Raw genomic sequence first — 19,765 nt, 5'->3', positions numbered from 1 at the left:
TAATTTTTCAGGTAGACACAGATACTAATCTACAATACAGTTGGCTTCCTTAGAAGGAATTATCTAAAGTTTAGATTTATCATTTTGCTCTGTCTTTTGTTCCTGGGACTACCCAGCATTAAATCTATACATAAACCAGGCAATTTCCTATGGCCAAGGGCTGGGTATTCTCACACCCTTGTTAACTTGCAACTGTGGATTAGAAACATAAAGAACAGATGTCCAAATGACACCAGGGAATTGGAAAAAATGTTTAATTGTGAGAGACAATGCTAGAGAAATAGTCGTCCATACACACAGCGCAGAGGAAAGGAAAATACAACAAAACGGGCCCATCTTGTTTTAGAGCAAAACTCCTCTTAGGAAAAAATCAGAAACATCACAGAGGGATGGGGATATGGGGGGGAAAAGACAACATTTCTACTACAGAGTAACCATCACTGGGAAACCGAGGGGGGTGGGGTGGGCTGAGGGAACTGGTGGCAGGGATAGAAAAGGAAGGGATTGGGACAATTGGAAGAAAAAAAAATACAGGAGATTTTGGCCATAAAATATAAACAGGCTATGTTGCTAAAGGAGCCTCTCCGGCCAGCGAGCTGCCCCTGCCTCCTTAAAACACCCCACACCCCCATGCCTGGCTCATGGTTGGGCTACCAGAAGTCTCGGCGATGATAGGAGTCAGGGTCGCAATACTTGGTCACCACGACCCGATTCGCAAACTTGCGCCCAGTCAGGCCTTGCATGGCCTTCTGACAGTCGAAGACAGATGTGAACTCCACGAAGATCTACAAGAAGGATTGGGGGGGGGGGAGGGAGAAGAATTAATAGTATACCTACCCCATTTAAAACTGCATCCATAGGCAGCTGTGTGGATGGGCAACTGGAGGAGTAAGATCTGGATCCAGAGCCCTGATGCAAATCCGCCAGATGGGCGGGGTATAAATAATAAATTTTATTAATTAAATAATAATAATAATAATATACAAGAGTGGGCATGCATGAAGAAGGTATCTGAGCCACCAGCTCTGCTGTCACAACACACCTAACCTTCAAGGAATGCTTCTCGTCTGTGACTAGCCTATTTTCTTGACTAATTATGCTGAAACAACTCAACCCATTCTCTGACAAATTGACCACAGCTTTATAGTTCTCAACGTAATAAGATATTTGCACTGATTGGTTTTACATCAGTCTAGTACCATAGAACTCTGATGTGGCAATAAGATTTTAACAGGGACTTAAGGCATCAAACTAGATTTCAAGCTTTTCCACCTCTCCAAGAGTTCTGGCTCCTAAGTCCAACAAAAGTACTTTGCAACCCACCGCCTCTTAAATCCTGCTTTGGAGAGGGAATACCAGAAGGATCAGAAGTGGCAGGAGTCAGGGTTGCAGTACTTGGTACCCAAAACCCCTTTTTTTGTTAACTGCCAAGTTGCATTCCTGTGATCCAATCCTGACATGCCTTTGTAAAAGTATGTCTTTCTGCTAGAGTTTGAGCTTTCTAGTGGCAAATCATGTTACTTCAGCAATCCATCCAGTACTTTGCCCTCCCCTTTCTACCTAGTGCTAAGGCAATGTTTAGCAACAGCAGCATTTGATCTGACATGACTGCTGCTTCCTTTGTTCCTATCCACTTTGCTGTTCTAAACCCATCACACCCACCCACCCACCCACCCACAGAGAGAGAGAGAGAGAGAGAGAGAGAGAGAGAGAGAGAGAGAATATGAATATGAGCAACTGCCAAGTACCTTGCCACAGCCAGGCACCTCAACGCCATCAACAGGCCTCGGAATCTCGATGGACTTGACAACACCATACTTGCTACACTCATCGCGCACATCCTCGACGATCTCCTCATACTCCTCGTCATCCAGCAGCTCCTCGGGCAGCACCATATTCATCAGGCACAGCACCTCCGTGGGGTGACCTCCCATCTGCACCTGTGAGCTCATCAGGCCCGGTACCTGCAGGGTCACTGGGGTCTGGTTTATTGTGCTCTGTGGGGAAGAGGAAAGAAACAGACATGAGTACCATGCCACTGCTGCCAAAACCCCATCCTCCTATGAAACAATTCTACACAAAGACCTGGCCTCGGAGCCCTGGCATTGTTTCCCTTCCACTAAACCCAGAAATTCTGCCTCTTAGAGCACAGGGGACAGCTTATTTTCCAATGATTGGCATAAAAGGAAGGGGGGTGGCAACTGAAGTCATCCTTTGTATTATCAGCTATATGAAGATTTTGGCATGTGGCTCTTGGGAACTTTCTCTCTGGTTCTAAAGCCCTGCCTTTCAGGGCAAACAAACTCTTCCTCCGATATATAACTCAAGTACATCAGTTGACAGGAGTGCCATCCCACATTCTCTTAATCAAACTAATGCAGGTGGTTGTTTGTCATTATCAATACAGAAAGTCACCAACCCTCTTTTTTTAATGACATTTTTACATTTTACCAGGGGTGCTTCACATGTACTGCTGCCACACACCACAGATCCAGATCTGTTGAATACCACAATGAGGACAGAACTGGGCCCTGACAGATTAAAAGAGTATTTTGCCCTGGTTACATACACAGAGGGAGAGCTGAACATATGTTTTAGTGACATAGGGAAGCTCCCTGCATTCCAAATTGAGAAATCATGAGAAAGACAGTGAAAGAAAGAAAGAGCCTTGATCATCTGACCAAAGGAGCATCCTGCTTCTCAGTGGCCAATCAGATGCTTCTGGGAAGCTCACAAGCAGAACAAAAAGGCAACAGTCTTCTCATACTCTAGCCACTGATAAAACCTACTCTTCTTGAACCACTTGGCACCTTCCTGAACCCCCTCCCCACACAAATATATGCAAGAAACCTTACTCTTTCACAGCACCAGTCCTATCCTCCCCCTCTTCCCACCACCCAGCAGTTCCGTTCCTTCCTCACCAGAGTAGCATTCTTGGCTCCGACACTGGCTCTCTGCACCAACAGTTTCTTGTCGCCCAGCTGCATGCCATTCAAGCCCGCGATGGCCTGTGAGGGCAGAAAAAAGTGAATCCAGACACTTCAAATCTTGTGCCTCCAAGGCCACCAGCCACATACCCATCCACTCTCTGGCCCCACCTCTAAAACATCAACACAGTCACACACACAAAGGTGGCTTCTTCCTTGCCCCCCAACCAGACTCCTACCTGAACTGCACTGCCATGGCATTAATACCGTATTTAGCTCAGTTACCTGCCGGGACCCAAAATGGGCATAGAACCAAGGTTAAAAAAAAGACCATAATGTTGGAAGGGGTTAAGGGACTGTCTGCATGAAGGAGAAAGTGCAGAGGTGAGGTTTCAGCTTCAGCTAAATGTCATTAGCATAGACAAACTGTTCTTTTTCCAGAATGTGAATTCCATTGCTCTGTAGTCGCTGACATACTTCTAAATTGCACATCCCCTCACTAAGCCAGCTCCAACAGGGGCCTAACTACCAGGGTTCACACCAAGGAAATGTTTACTTTCCAGTCTAGTCTCATATGCGAATGTACAAGCTTGAGCAACCCCTTTTCCATTCATGGGGGCCACAGAGAGCCATCTGCCTCAGGCATACAGCAAAACATGGCAAGCTAATGGAGGAGTCCAGGCTTTAAGGCACACTCCCACCCGCTTCTGCTTGGTACAATCCAGTGGATGAAGCAGTGGTCTTGTCTTTGTAAATAGGATTCAAATCAAATCCCATCTTGGTTGTGACTCATGAGTTTGCCTGGCAAGTCATGATCAGAGACTTATTACTAAGCACTGTGCAACTTTCAAACATACGTAAGGGTCAAACATCTGCAGAATCTCAAGTTTCGTTTTAAAGGGGCACAATTAACTCTCTCTCTTCTAGAGTGTGTGGGACGTTATGAGCAGCCAGAGCAGCAACTAGACACAGTATCCAGTACCAAAAATAGCAGGACACCAGTGTCCTGCACAGTAACTTACTGGCATCCACCCACCCCTGTTCTTCAAATTCCTCACTCAGATGGCCTAAACCTAAATTGCCCTCCTCGACAATGCAGTATGCCACCCAAGACCTTGACTTTCACAGCTCTCAATACATTAAATTTCTGTGAAGTTGGAAATTTTGGACCTGCTGGGGCTCAGAACATCCAGTTTTGTCAGCATCCCATCTGTAAAACGTTTCTAAATTACAAGCCTGAGCAAATGGCACCAAGAGACAAACTGACACAGCTGACATTCTTAGTTTGGATGCAGAACAGCAGAGTTCAAGTCCCATCCCAGGGGAGTGAGAGTAGGCCACCACCTCTCAGAATAGTTGTGCAACTAAAGCAAGGTCATATTGAGTGCACTGTGAACTGAATCTTTAAGCACTGTAAGAGAGCTGAGATCTTTTTGAATTCCGGAGATACTTAAGTGTAGCACTGGATTCATGGGTTCTCTCTCACACTCCAGATCCTGTTACTCTATATATTTTGTTTGCCAGATTCTATGTAATGTTTCTTCTTGCACCCCAAAACACTGATTTTTAATAAATAAGGGGAGGGAACCTTTATGTGAACCAATTAAAAGTTAACTTCAGGATAGTCTTCAGTAATGCTATTTCTTGCCAAACCCTCACTTTTGTATACAACATTATGGACTGATAACATGTCACCTTGCTGCTGACTGCCATTCATCATGAATCACTTCTTCTTGCCAGGGAATGGGTGTACTTTTAACTCCCAAGAGCATTGGGTATTAACTTTCCCTTGCCTCAGAGAATGGCATGGTAGCAGTTACTCCTGGATCAGCACTTTCAGGATGCAATCTTCAAGCACGATTGGGGAGTAAGAAATCTCACTCTCTTCAACAGAGCTACGTTAACAATCACTGGACTGTGCTGTCAGCATCACTTAAAGCTAATTCATACATCTCATAGAAACCTTAGAAAAGAGCAGAAACTTAGAAGTGTTTTCTAAGCCACCTTGAAATCTCCATTCTTGACCACAGCAGGCTATACTCAGCTACTCTCTCGCCTGCTAACCATTTCAAGCTTCGCTTCATAACTGCAAAAGAACTTGGCTTTTTTTAAAAGCCAAGCTTATTTAGGATGCTTTGTTCTAGGCTAAAAACTGAATTTGGTAGTTGAGAGTCCAAGTACACAGAATCCTGAAAACAGAATTGTACTTTGAGGAAACCATTTAATCAAACACATTGTCCTGAGGCCAGGCTCTATAAACTGCCTGTGATCCTCAGATGTAGGGCAGTATAGAAATTTAATTAATTAATTGATGAGGCAATTGCCCTGGGCCTCACACATGGAGAGACCACATTGACAGACAGTACACAATGGGGAAGGGATGACACCGAGAGTACAGTAAGAGGAAAGGGGGATTAAATTAGTGTACCCAGACCCCAGACAACATCCCAAAGTCATAAAAGGGGCCTGAAAGCAATCACCCCAGATTCCTTGCTGAGTCTCATTCACAAGACATTTATCCCAATAGCATCTAACAAAGATCTACCTTCCTACAGTTTAAATAAGCTGCTAGTCACCCTACTCTCAGCAAACACAGCAAATTCTCCTCTGCTTCTGATGCCTTTCTAAGTATCTGAGAATTCTTTTTTTCAAAGGAGCACCATCTAATTCTGAATGTCTGAACCAAGATTTTAGCTCTTGCTAAAAACTCACAGCTTTCTCCTGAATGCAGAGAGACCAGAAGAGCATGGGGAAAACACACATTTCCCAAGTAACATATGGGAAGAAAGAATGCACGGGACGGGAAGCAGGCGTGGGAAGTATATATAGACACACATATCCATACACACTAACAGAGGCACTCAATTATGAAAGAAAACCACATGCATAACCCTTATGAGATCAACCCAGAAATGAGAGCTTACGCTCAGCATGCAAAGTTACCACCGACACTCTCCGAACCCTATAGGGATTTGTGGGGTGTTTCCTCTCCACCACAGGTCCCCCCCTCTCCAACAGGGGCAAGGGGAAAACCGGGGTGCTTTTCCTTTGGTTTATAATTACACATGCCAAAACTTGCATTTAACAACTCCTGCTGGAGTTAGCAAGCAGAGCATGTCTGCAGGTTAAGGGCCTGTTCCACCCCCTCCCGCTGTAACACTAAGCACAGCGAGAGAAAGGAAACTCAAGTTATTCTTAAGAGTGCAGGATGGAGAATTCACTTGGGGTTGGGGTTGGGGGGTGGGACAGGTGAAATGTGCTACGGACCCGGCTCTTCCCTGGCTGGTGAGGGGAGGGCTTCTTACCGGCTCTCGGTCGGGCACGGCGGCCGGGGTCTTCGCAAAAAGGCCGAAGCCTTCTCCGACTAACATTCGGGGAGAGTTGTTGTTTTTTTGGGGGGAACAAAAAGCAGAAGTGATCAGAACACTAACTCGATGGTGTCTGCCGCTAAGTCAGCAGCTGTGCTGTAAGGAGAGAAAAGCTGGCACCCCCTAGAGGGGAGGAGAGAAAAAAACACCCCACCTGCTCAAAGGATAAAGAACCCCCCCACGGGCAGGTCGGCGAGCTGCTGCGGAACAAAAATAAAAAGAGATCACCACGAAGAGAGGCTGGCCCTACCTGGTCTGTGACGTTGATGTCCACATATTCACAGAAGGCATAACCTTTCGACAGGCCAGTGGCACTGTCCTTCACCAAATTGAAAGCCTTCAGGGGTCCAAAAGAAGTGAGCAACTCCTTGACCTGAGAGGCAGAGGACAAGGGAAAAACAAAGGTGAGCTACAAGGACTTCATTTGGGTGTGCGCATACAATCATGCTTGCATGCCACCCACACAGGCGTTTTAAGCACTGCGCTGAGCTAAGGAGAGTGGCTCTCCATAAAATGAAGACACTTAAATGGAAAGGAGGAAGGGGGCGAGAAGGAAAGAAACCGCTTCTCACCTGATCATCGTTAAGATAGTTAGGCAGACCCCCAATGAACAGCTTATGAGCAGAGTCTGGAACCACTGTGGACACCACTCCTGTGGGGAAAGGGTTAACATGGTCTGTTGAAAGGGTTTTGTGTCAGTCACATTTTCAGATCAAATACATATGGGAAGACTATGTGGGGTCTCATCCAGTAAATCACATAAAACTCTGCCCATCCGCTTTGGTCTTCCTTAGTTAACAGGGTGCATCTAGTATACTCACCTGGCACATAGACTGAAGGGTTTTCAGACATGCCAGGGAGCGGTTGGTAATCATGTGGGCGCCTGATCTTCAGCGACTGTCCCTGGAAAATGATCCCATCAAAAGCCATAGCCTGGGTAGTTTCATCCACAGAGCGAAACTGCAGAAGCAAAAACAAACAAACAGAAACTGAGAAGGTGAAAGGTTAAGGATGTGTGGTATGGCCTACTTGGGGGGGGGGGTGATTAGATGCCTGCACTGAAGGGCCAGATAATGAAAATTGCTGACTCGGGGGTTCTTAAGGGAAGAATTCCACCCTTGCGATGAAAGAGGTTAAACAGTCAGTACACAAACTGTGGAAGTGATAGAATCAAGTTGTTATCTAAGTCATATACTCTGCATGTATACAATGAATGGAATTTCCACCAAGTGTGTCCCACATTCTAGAGCAAATTCCACAATAAAAATCATGTTATCTATATAAATAAGCAAGGAATTGCTCAGAATCCCCTGCATCCAGAAAAGCCTAGCCAAACTCTCTCCTGTCCTCTCCCACCAACAGATTATATGAAATTCTAAACTTGTCATATTCTGCATGTTGGACTCACACCCATCTGAAGTGCCCTCTTACACTTGCCTCAATGCATGTACATGCCTCAGCTTACCTCCAAAAATGCAAAGTTCTTGTCCTGGTTTATCTGCACTGCCAAGACAGGGTTCCCAGGAGCCTGGGTAAGGCCACCAAGGCGCATCTGAGCATTGAAGAAATCCATCATAGCCTCCTGTTGGGGGTCACGGAGAGAATGGAAAAGGGGAGGTTTTATGTCACACACTAGAAAGGCCTTCAGGATCACAAATGGATTACAAAGCAAAACTGCCTACTTGCCTGCTGCGATGGTAGCAAACTTTGGGGCTACGGGGGGATTGCAGTCCCACACATTATCCACTTTAAAAAGAAATGGAAACAACTCTTTGGTCTTTTTTTTTTTTTGGTAGAGATATTCAAATAATGACCACCCATATTTAATTCCCTGGTCATTTAGGCACTAACAGTGCACTTCTATACGAGTCTACCCAGACAGAGGCAACACTAAATTCAGTGGGACTTATTCCAAGTATGTATAGGATTACAGCCCAAATATTATTATTTCCAATTTCCACCCAAATAGCTGTTTTTCTTTACTCTGAATCTACCGCTGTTCCAGATATTTGGTCTTCTCTGCCAGAGGCATACCATGTGTGCAGAAGGAGGGTATGAATTAAGAGTTCTGGAAAGGGATTACAGTTGGTTCACCTCAAAAGGTATGGCAGATTATGTATAGCCCTTTTGGAAATAAAATCCCTTCATCTGTGTCACACAGTAATGTCCCTTGACAGATTTGGACAGTGAAAAAGGAGGACTGGAAGCAATGCTGGAATACTGCATAGTTCTAACTCTTAAGTTCCAGCTTAGTAAAAACATTGCAAAGGCTCAAGCGAGTCACCTTGCTTGGTACTACAGAAAGCAAATATCCCAATCCACAGTAATTTGCCATTCTAATATTGGAACAATTCGTTCCCACCTGAACACTTGGTAAACCCTGAAAGAAACGTGAAAGAAGAAACTAATGTACTTGGGGGAAGAGAAAGTGGCCATCAAAAATAGAACAGCAATTATAAGCCTCTGCAGCCAGATTACCAACCTCAACTCCCTACCATTTTGAACATGAGAGAAAACATGAAACTTCTTTCCTACGGCACGCCCCCCCCTCCATTGTTAAGGACTGAAGAATTTGTAATTTACTCAATTCCAAAAGAGAAGAGCATTGCAGTTAACTCTCACATTTCAAAAGACCTGGTCTAAAACATGATCTCTCAGAAAGGAATATTTAAGAACTAGGTGATTAAAGAAAGATGAAGCCAGGAGCACATGGCTGTCACAATCCAACATAATTCTGGCACCTGCTGCATTGTCCTGACACAATTTTGGAGTCCTGTTAGCAGGATGAAGAGATCTGAATGCTGAATTCAGCCTCACCTGGCTCGTGTTTTCACTGTGAACTTATTCCCCCAAATTTTCAGCAAAGCATCTTCCTTTCAACACCCCTAACCCAAGAGAGAAAATACACCAATGGGTTCAGAGGCACATCTGAGGGAACAAGCAAGTACCTCAGTGATTCCAAAGGGGATATTTCCCACGTAGAGACGCCGGGCTTGCCGTGTCATCTGGCTGCCTACTACTGGCACAGGAGTGGGAGTCACTGCCAGTCCATCAGGGGTCATCGTTGGCAGGAGGGCTGTAGCTGGAATTTGCCCAGCAGCTAGGTAAGGGGAAAAACAAGACTAGCTATTAAAAATTGAAGATTCTAATCTGGAAATATCACAAGGCATATCACTCCTCATTTGGAGAGACTGATAACAAAACTACACAGCATTCACTTTTTAGAGGAACTGACACAAGTAAATTATGATTATTGCTTATATACCACATTTTATTCCAAGTGATTTCCAGTTGGTTTATATGATAATAAACAAATGACATGCCATTAAGTGGGGTGGGGAGAGGTGAGGGTGGAGATGAGACCTAGCAAGTAAACCATTTTCTGAAATCACAAGTCTAACAAGTTACTTCTCTATTTCTGGACAAAATATCATTTTCAAAAATATCATTTTCAAAAAAACAGGTAAGACAATATCCAATCTTTAAGCAGCTTCCAAGCACAAATGATTTTTTTCTTATAATTGGCCGATAATCCTAATTTAAGGATTTTAGCACTCACAGATGTAGGAATATGTCTGTTTAAGTGCAATAGCAGAACACCAACCTCAAGTACCAGAATCAAGGAGAGAAAAAGAGATCTAGATTCAGATAGTAGATAAATGAGTTGGCAGTTTTCAACATTCATATGGCAACGTTAAGAGACTTTTTCCCAGTTAAAGCAGACATATTTTAAATGTAAAATCAAAAAGAGAACCAAGTGAAGCCCACTTATTTGCCTAGCTGTGTAGTGAGAAAAATTGACCCAGAGTTCTTCCTCCACCAAGGGAAAACATCTGACTTCAATTTGATTTCTTCAGGAATGGAGATGCATGCTTGAAATTGGGAGAACATTTCAGAAGGAAAATAAGAACCTCCAAAGGTCAACACAAGTTTGTATTTCCATTAATTTGCATGGTAGAGGAACATGCTCAAGTAGTTGCAACATATAACACTGTTTTACAATACATTAAGGCAAGGTGACTGAAGCGGAAGCAGGCCCACCTTGCATGGCTTTATACTGCATGGGAGTGATGTGTTCAAAGCCTGGGGGCGGGACATCCCAGTACTTGCGAACCTTCTTCTTCTTCTCATGCCTGGGAGAACGGCTGTGGAAGGAAGACAGGGAGGAAAAGGTCAGCTGGAAATGGAAAGAGCACTTGGGCTTCTGTTGAATGTAATATGAAGATTAATGTACCAGTCATGTCCACTCTACACTTGTTTCAGTTTGGGAGACCATCTACATCAGGCTTCCTCAACCTCGGCCCTCCAAATGTTTTTGGCCTACAGCTCCCATGATCCCTAGCTAGCAGGACCAGTGGTCAGGGATGATGGGAATTGTAGTCCCAAAACATCTGGAGGGCCGAGGTTGAGGAAGCCTGATCTACATAGACCAGGGTGGATAAAAATCAATGATTTTAATATATATATATATTTATTATATATATATTTAATATATATATATATATATATATAAAGAAATGGATTTCTTTGAGGCTACTCATCAGGAAATAAGGATTTGTTGTTAAGTTTTTCACGTGTGCTAAAACTCAGTCTAAGTTGTTGTTTTTTTAAAGTTTAACCACATCAGTTAACAAACATGGATATGTATGCTATAATGTTATTGCTTTAGTTAAATAAATTGTTTAAATTGTTATTAAGGAAATGACAATTTTTCTCCTTCCAATAAAGTGCAGCAGAAAAGTTGTCCAAATATAAACAGTTAATTTATTAAACCTCACAATAATTTCATAATTATCTGCCTATGTATTTCTAATAGTATAACCAAATCAGGAATTTTTGATTTAACTGTAAAAACTACTCTGAAAATTTATTATTATAAAAATGAAACCTTGATCTGGTTGTAAATATTAAGATTATGCCAGCAAGAATAAGTCTTTCTGTTAAAAAAAGAGAGAGATTTAAATCAAGTCTTACGGACTAGTGATTTAAATCGATCTGATTTAAATCAAATCCACCCTGACATAAAGACTCCAGGGCAGATCCCTTTTAATAGTAACCCCCAGGATGAATCCCAGCACTGAATGTGATAATTGTATCTGCACCCAAGATCTGATTGCATGGCTGCCTTTGTTAACTGTGGAAGTGACAACCCTGTCAGCACAAGGAAGAAGTAGCAATACTCACCTCAGGGGACCCGCTAGGCTTAGGGGTGATCTGAAATTGAGAAACAAAATGGGTTTGTAACCATTCCTGGTGGATACAACAGGCCCAGGCAGCCAACTCAGTAACAGCAGCAGGGCCCCATGTGCCCTGACAGAGACTGTGGTCCAAGAAACAATAGCGTATGGCAATTGGGCGGGGGGTGGATCAGAGGGATCTGCAGAGACCATCACTGATCTATTAATGCAGCAACAGATAATTTTGTAACTTCGTTAAGAAAAAGGGAGAGAGAATAGTCAAACTTACACTAGACAGTGCATCTGTCTAGAGAGGATGTTAGACAGCAGAAATAAACCAGTGCTTTATTAGCATCCGTGAACAAGATGCTGAGCTTTTCAAAGACGTTAATCAAACCGTTCTCTGACTTTCATAGTTGCATTACATGCACATAGAGCAACGGCAGACAGTGGTGATAGGGCTGCAACACACATCTGAGCCAAGAAAATGGAAGTGTGCTGACTAGCAGGAGATGAGATTATTATTTAATTTAAAGATTTCTATCCTGTCCATTGCTCCAAGGAGAATCAAAGCTACTGGCAAACAATAACAAAAAACCTAAAACAGTTACAACAACCCCCTTTTAAAAAAAAACCAGAGTATATGTATTTAAGTTGTATTCAACCTGATTAACAAATTTCAGCATCAAATAAGCAACAGAACCAAGACACTAATTTTATCTGTAGAGCAGTTATGGTGCTTTCCAATCTCGGTCACTAAGATAGGAACTCTGTGTGCATGCGCACGCACACACAGAGGCTATTTCAGAAGTTGACACAGTACTGCCTTTCTTTCTAAAAATTAATGAATCCCAAGTGGTTCTATACCAGAAAGAGCCCTTAAGCTTTCTTTCCCATATGAATACCCACCATCTTGTTCTTCTACTAACATGTTTCAAATCATGATTTTGACATACATACAACAGAAATTAAATTGTAGGTCTCCATGCAGAGGAAGTTTATTTTTATGTACAGATCCTAATCAGGCACTTTATAAATAATTAGCATCTCAAAAAAACAGAGATGGTACTTGGAAGCTTTGAATACAAGGGTTAAAAAGCTCCTTGATGTTTGCAAAGAGCTTCTTTCAGCAAAAAGTCAGCATAAGGATGAGAGAGCCTCTTAAGACAGGTCTGCTCAGTTAAGAACAACTTCTTCATGGATAACAGAAAATGAATGAGGCAGGACTAAGTTTGTCCCAATGAATCTTATGCATCTACGGTTTTGACCAGGGCTTGAGCATATTGCTGGACCCAAAAAAGTAGAAACCCAAGGAAAACCCAAGCTCTTCATTCTGCAACCCATACCTGCGTCTCCTGCGATCCCGTGAAACACTGCGCTGATCCCTGTTGCGCCTGTCACGGCTGCGACTGCGGCGTTTCCTGTCACGACTCCGTGAGCGACTGTGGCTGCGTTTCCGGTGACGATTCTCTTTGTCGCGTTCTAAAGACGAGAGAAGAGCTTGATACGCTAATGGTTGCAACATAGGAATGGAGGTCACACTTCTGGTTATCACAAACTCTTACCACTCCCCCTAGGAAAATCAACTCAAATATACTCATAAAATTGGAAATGTGTGGTATGTAAAAACCAAGGGTGCATTTCCCCAGGTTACTCTCAACAGCCACTGCTTCAAGAGTGATGTAACTTGATAGACCCATTTCTTATGAGTCTTGTCTGGTTGCAAATTACCAAACTCACAAATGCTGTATGGCAACAGATCATCTCATGAACAGGTATTTATCCAGTACAACAGTGGCAGCTGCTAATGAGAAGAAGGGTCAGAAAGCCCTCATGTGCCAAGAATAAACTTGACAGGCTGGTTAGGCTGTGTGTTTTTGTAGATAGGTTGTGCCTATGCTTAACAAGGATTTGGGATATGATATTTTGTGCCTGTACATCTCCTCAATCAGGAGTTGATAAGCTGTGGTTCTTCAGATGCTGCCAGACTACAAGTCCATCATCTCTGGCCATTGCTCATGGTGATTAGGGCAGATGTGAGTTGGAATTTAACATCTAGAGCAGTGTTTCCCAACCTTGGGCCTCCAGCTGTTTTTGAACTACAATTCCCATCATCCCTGACCACTGGTCTTGCTAGCTAGGGATGATGGGAGTTGTAGTCCAAAAACAGCTGGAGGCCCAAGGTTGGGAAACACTGATCTAGAGGGTCATGTCTGCCCTAAATCAAGTTCAGCACCTACCATTCTCTATAAAAGGCCATAATTAAATTGGCCACACTTGTAGATGACAATGGGCAATAACTGCCCTTGGAAAAAGGGGTCAGCGAGAAGCTATAAAGAGGCAGGATAGGAGGTTCTTTCTAGTTTCCCATTGCTAACATTCATGAGATAAATTTTAGCAAGGTGTGATTATCTCAAGATCAGCTTTTACCAAATCTAGCAAGCTGGGGCTCTTTTTGAGGAAAGAAAAGTCCTGATGCTCCAAGGAATTAACATGGCTCAATCTTTGGGAAGTTAAAACTGTTATTGATGGGTCTCTTAAAGTAAATGCATGAAATCAGAGGCTGCAAACTCTTCTAAGGAAGAACTGGATGATTGAAAAGGATACACTAGGAAGAAAATGCTGTAAGGTGCTGTTTTTGCTGTTTATATTCCAAGTATCTCTGCTTTCCATTTTTTAAAAACAGCAGCTAAAGAAGCTGCAGCTATCATCTATCATTTAGCTAAAAACTGACAAACAAAAGATTTGAGCCAGATGCCTGTCTTGATTACTGCTCTCCACAGCACCCCCTCCTCTAGAATGCCTTCTGAATGTTCTAGTCATTGCCTTCAGTACTTGAAGCAGTTCATAATTTTACATATTTTATTCCAAGTGAAATCAATCATGACAACTGCAGAATCTGGGTTTCTTCTTATGCCCCATAAATTTATAACCCTGCCCTCTTTTAATGCTGCACAACAGATAGATAAATAAATAAATAAAATAAAAATAAAATACCTGGCTACCTCAGCTTCTATTGTCTCCTAGAAATAAAAACATTTTCTTGGTTCTGCACAAGACTGACTCCTACAAACAGGATGCTTCTTTTCAGCAACTACTGCTTCTTTTTATTTGGAGTGAAGCAAGTCAGAATTAACACACCAACATCAAGCAGCAGAATTCAAATTGTGACATAAAGAACTGTTTTGGACACTAGCGACAACTCATGCAGCTGTGCTGGAAAGGAACAATACAGAGCAATGTTGTACAATGACCAGCACAAAGCAGTATTTGTAATGGCACATCTGTTGCTGTATCATGCAAGGCTTGGGGGTGTTAAGGCTCTCTGGTAACAGGAATGTTTGGGTTTCTGCCTTGGGAGAACCAAAGCAAAGCAGAGGTCCATATAGGTGAAATCTGCAGTGCTTTTGGTTTATTTTCAGTGCAAGGAAGCGAAACAAACAAAACAGTGATGTGGTACCAACACTTATTTTTGAAGTTCCAAGGAGAAGACCAACACTTATTTTTGAAGTTCCAAGAAGACCCTGTTTTCTCCTATTACCACAGGCTATCAATCCAACTCACTCATCTTTGTTTTACACAGGAATCCATTCCTGCCTTGGGCAGTTTTAGTGCAAAATGTAGTGCTAAATGGCTTTCTTCAAAAGGCGTTTATGAGCCGAAAACATTCCTTTGAGGCCCTGTCACTCCTACATTCTGCCCCACACAGTCTTTGCTAGGGATTCTAGATCCAAGGCAAAATACAAGACCATTTCATACTTTTTAAAAACTTTTTGAATGCTTCCCCTCATGCCTGCTAAATGAACACAATCTTCTGGGGTCCCAGTCCAGCATCAAAAATATATTGTTAAATGAAACTGTGAAGATCCTTTCACATTGTCAAAGGCAAATAGCCTATTATTGTGTGTGTCTGCAGATTTGAATGGTAACCCTGCACTAGCCTTAGAAAAGGAATAGAACAGAATCTCTGATCACTTCCTGAAGTCATACACGAGCAGCAATTTTGAATTCCTACTTCACAAATCCAACTGAGATAACTGGGTAGTAAGGACGCTATCAGATGGCATTCAACCTACCCAGGTCTTGCCAGCTACCTACCTCAGGGGTCAATTCCTTTGCTGGAAATTTATGCACCCAGGGGAGGTCCATCTCACCACTGGGAACCACTACCAGAGGCCCATATTGACTGACATTGATAGGCAACTAAAGTTTGTGGTTACTAGGAGCCTGTCCCTCCCTCAAGGGTCAAGAGCTTGATCTTTGACCCTTGTGAAGTAAATGACAACTGTCTGTTTCAAGGCTGAAGTTGGAAAAGATGACTGGAGCTTGTTATTTTGAAGTAGTAAAGAAGTGCAGCCCCACCTTGGGGCTGAGCAGGAATTGCCCCAGCAGAAGAGCAACTGTCAGGAAAACCCCCACCCCCACTCTACAGCTGCTTGGGGTATGTCAGAGGGCAGGCGGAACACTTGCCACAAGAGAATTTGTGGACATAACTGGTATGTATAACTGGTATTTGTACATACAACAGTTGCTTATACAGTTTGCCATAGATAGCAGTGATCAGCTACTACTTACATCCAACTGCCTATTATACTAGACAGGGTGAGTTTGCGCTACCATGCCCTTTTTCAGAATCAGAATGACATTATCACATACAGCCCATTAGAAGAGTCTGGACAAATCAGATCCTAGGAAATTTCCAGAGTGCACATGTCTCTACTAAAAACTCTGTGATTAGTATGATAGTAAGGCATGCCCTATTAAAAACGTCCACCTTATGCCACGCCTGCAAATAGCAACTAGTCTGATCGCCTGGGGCAAACAAAACAGCCCTCAATTAATTAGGCAGAGATGCCTTACAAATGTTGGTAGCTTGCATTTTCTTTTTCCATGCGGACAGGCAATTTTTGCAGTTGCATTTCAAGGTTGCATTCTGTCTGTATTCATGTGAACACTTGGCTATGAAATAAATACTGTGGGATTGCTGCCTAAAGCAAGGAGCAGCCTGTGGTCCTTCAGATGTTGCTGGACTGCTACTCCCATCTTCCCTGACCCCTGGGCTAAGCAGTCTGGGACCACCTTGCCCTAAGGCAGGCATGGCCAAACTCGGCCCTCCAGATATTTGGGACTACAATTCCAATCATCCCCGACCAGGGATGTTGTAGTTGACCAGGGAGTTGACCAGGGACCAGGGAGTTGTAGTCCCAAAACTTCTGGAGGGCCAAGTTTGGCCATGCCTGCACTAAGGGAATCATTTTGTGTTGTATTTGTCCCCAGTGCATCACAGGAAGCACCACCAAAAATATGCAAGAGTAAAGTAATGCTATCGAGAAAGGAGCCAACGTGTATCTCTATTGGGGATCCAATATGGAGTACAGTCATACCTCGGATTGAAGTTGCTTGAGGTTGAGCCTTTTCGGGTTGCGCTCTGCAGCAACCCGGAAGTAACAGAGCACATTACTTCTGGGTTTCACCGCTTGTGCATGCACAGACACTCAAAATGACGTCACGCACATGTGCAGAAGCAGTGAATCGCGACCTGCACACATGCGGGTTGCGTTCGCTTCAGAGGTACCGCTGTAGTGGACTTGTGCCTAAGATACTGATTCATAGGTGCTCATACCCTCAGGTAAGTGAGAGTGATGTGGCCTTTCTAATCAGCTAAGATTTGTAAAAAGGTGGAGAAAAGAGCCGAATGAAGAGAAATGGGGTAATGTATTTTGCAGGTGGTTGAAAACCAGGCCCAAGAAGGAAAGACAATACTTTACTCAGTGTCCATGCTAAGCAGCTTGTTTTAAAAGAGATCCACTCCAAAGAGAACACCAGCAAGCTCCTCTGACACAGTAGTTTTCCATTATGCTGGCAACCAGTTGAAAGTGTGTGCATGCGTGCAAAGTAGTGCCTCAGGCCAAGTGAATTTAGTATAAGTACTGATAGGGGGAAATCTAATTAATGTGTGTTGGTTGAGTTGTATGTAAATCTGGACGTTCCCCCCAAAACTTAGTGGACTGAGGAAAGGCTGGATAGCCCAGCTGGCTCAGAGTGTGGTGCTGGTAACATCATGGTTGCAGGTTTAATCCCAGTAAGGGACAGCTGTATATTCCCCGTAAGGGACAGCTTCATATCCAGGCGGTTGGACTAGATGATCCTCAGGGTCCCTTCCAACTATGATTCTATAATGTAGGGAAAAGAAGAAATGTGGTTCAGCTCCTGTGGTGTAGTGGGCAGCTCTGGATGAGGACTACTGGAGATTGGATCCTTGGGCAAGTCATTCACTCTAAGCACAGACTACCTCATGGTTGTGAGGAAAGTTCATGAGATTTATGGAAGGCCAGGATAAATAAGTGGGAGGTGGGAAGAGAGACAAGAGATGTGAGAGCCAAAGTTGCATAGTTGCTAACATCAGAATGGTGAGATCCGGCTTCAAATCCCCACTCAGTGAAGAAGCTCACAGCATAATCTTGGGCCAGTCACCATCTCAGCCTCATCTACCCATCCCTGGATTGTTGTGAGGGCAAAAGGGGTGTGTGGGTATCGCCATATGTTACTTTCATCTCCCTAAAGGATGAGATAAAAATAGTAAGAAAACCCACAAACGTGAGAGTTTTGAGAGGAAGGAAAGAAGGGTGTTGCTCAGTGGTACACAGCACGCTATACATGCAAATGGGTCCCAAGTAGGGTTGGGAAAGCCTCCTTTCCGAATTCCTGTGCAACCTCTGCCTCTCCGCACGGAGGAATACTTACCGAGATGAACAAACATTCCCCTCCCATTTCTCAAGTTTACAACCCACCTTCCCTAACGCAAATCCTGCACTGGGAGTGGGCGGGAGAACCAGTTACTTATTTACTTGGCCCTCCTTTCTTCCATCATCCTTTGCTCCCCGCGGCGTAAAGGCTGCATCGTGTGCCTTCTTTGCAGGAGGCAACTAAGCGAGGAAAGTTGTTGTTTTGGGGGGCGGGGACGGTGTAATAACAACTAGGCAGCCTCCCTCTTTCCCCAAGAGAGTGAACAAAACGGACTCCAGGTCCCTTTCCTCTCAGAGTCCGCCTCCTGGGGCAGAAAGTGGCCCGAGAGGGAAAGAGCCCTCCCCGCATTCCGTAGCCCCGCCACGCGCCACTCCGTTAAGGGCGCGCGCGCAGGGCCACCAACGGTTCTCCTCGCCTCTCTTCCCTCCCCCGCTTCCCCAGCTGCCGTTACCCCCACGACCAAACTCCCGCCAAATAAAGCGAGAGGGAAAAGGAAGTGGCCGGACACGCGAGAGCCGGCCGGCCGCCCCTCCCCCCGTCGCCGCGCACAAACACACGCGCTCTTCGGCCTAACTCGGGTCTCCACCGTTGATGGGAGGGCCATTTAGCCGCCCCCACCCCACCCGCTCCAGGGCAGCTCAGGGCCCGTCGTGAAGAGCGTGTGGCGGGCGCAAGAGAGCCATCAATGTCGAAGAGGGCCGCCTCCCTCGCTCGCTTTCTCTCTCTCCCCCACCCCCTCTCGGCCCGCCCGCCCCTTTGTCCGCTCACCTTGTTTGTTTTCGTTGAGCTGCCGCTCGAACTCGTCGAAGTCGGACATGGTTAACGGAGACGGGACGGAGGAGGGCGGCCTGAACGCGGCCTCGCAGCTGCTCTAGTAGCTCTCGCTCTCCAGCTCCTCCTCACGCACTAGGCCGCAGGGGCTCCTTCCCTTGAGTTCGGCAACTTCCGGCGGCAGCTTCGGGTGTTAACGGAAACGCTCGGCTATCTCCGGAAGACGCTTTCGAAATACGCTCGGCGGCCTCCTTAACCTCTCTAGGACAAAGCCTCGCTCGCTTTTCTTTATTCAGAGAGCCTTCCCAGGAACGCTCGGGAGAGGCCGCCCCCCCTCCCCCCTCCCGTGCCTTCGAGTTTTTCCGGAGAGCCTCGGGGAAGGCAGAACCCCGCGCCTTCGGAATTTTCCGGAGAGCCTCGGGTACTTCCGCTAGCGTCTGTTTCTTAGCGCCGTATGTTTGGCTCTTCCGTTCGAGCTCCCGCTTAAAAGGAGGGAGGGGAGAATAAAGAGAGCGCGGCTTCTCCCGAGTCTTCCACAACTGTTTCCGGGGCTGGCGAGTATTTCCGTCGGACGTTAGCCAGTCGCTTCCGGCACAGCTCTTGCACTTTGACCACGTGGTGACCGCTCTTTATAAGAAATAAAGCCTTTGATGAGGATCAACGTGAGAAGGGCCCTACTGGGATCGGAACAAAAGCCCAACTATAGATCAGCATCCTCTCCTCTCAGGGGCCGACAAAACGCTGTTATAAGAAAAAACTGCTCCCTTTCCCTTAT

At 44.7% G+C, this 19,765-nt stretch overlaps 1 protein-coding gene across 1 annotated transcript; it reads right to left on the bottom strand.

The window, feature by feature from the left end:
- Nucleotides 1-237: 237 nt before the first annotated feature.
- Nucleotides 238-19,535, bottom strand: U2AF2 (U2 small nuclear RNA auxiliary factor 2). The gene is made up of 12 exons (XM_083469330.1): nt 18,988-19,535; nt 12,819-12,954; nt 11,480-11,509; nt 10,337-10,440; nt 9,244-9,395; nt 7,761-7,877; nt 7,117-7,255; nt 6,868-6,947; nt 6,546-6,668; nt 2,922-3,008; nt 1,749-1,997; nt 238-785 (listed from the first exon to the last, which is right to left on the bottom strand). Exons 1-12 carry the CDS (start codon nt 19,034-19,036, stop codon nt 651-653), a joined length of 1,401 nt encoding a protein of 466 aa, XP_083325456.1. The 5' UTR covers nt 19,037-19,535; the 3' UTR covers nt 238-650.
- Nucleotides 19,536-19,765: the final 230 nt, after the last annotated feature.

This window comes from Podarcis liolepis (genome assembly GCF_965112155.1).
Source record: "Podarcis liolepis genome assembly, chromosome: 13".
Lineage (NCBI taxonomy): Eukaryota > Metazoa > Chordata > Lepidosauria > Squamata > Lacertidae > Podarcis > Podarcis liolepis.
This window is presented reverse-complemented; position numbering and strand designations above follow the sequence as displayed.

Bases quoted from the DNA above. Each gene is read 5' to 3' on its own strand.
- U2AF2 (XM_083469330.1), bottom strand. From the start codon at position 19,036: ATGTCCGACTTCGACGAGTTCGAGCGGCAGCTCAACGAAAACAAACAA. The intron at 6,948-7,116 runs GTGAGTATACTA...CTTTCCCCACAG, and splicing joins CCCTTCAGTCTATGTGCCAG to GAGTGGTGTCCACAGTGGTT. The intron at 6,669-6,867 runs GTGAGAAGCGGT...TCTGCCTCTCAG, and splicing joins ACTATCTTAACGATGATCAG to GTCAAGGAGTTGCTCACTTC.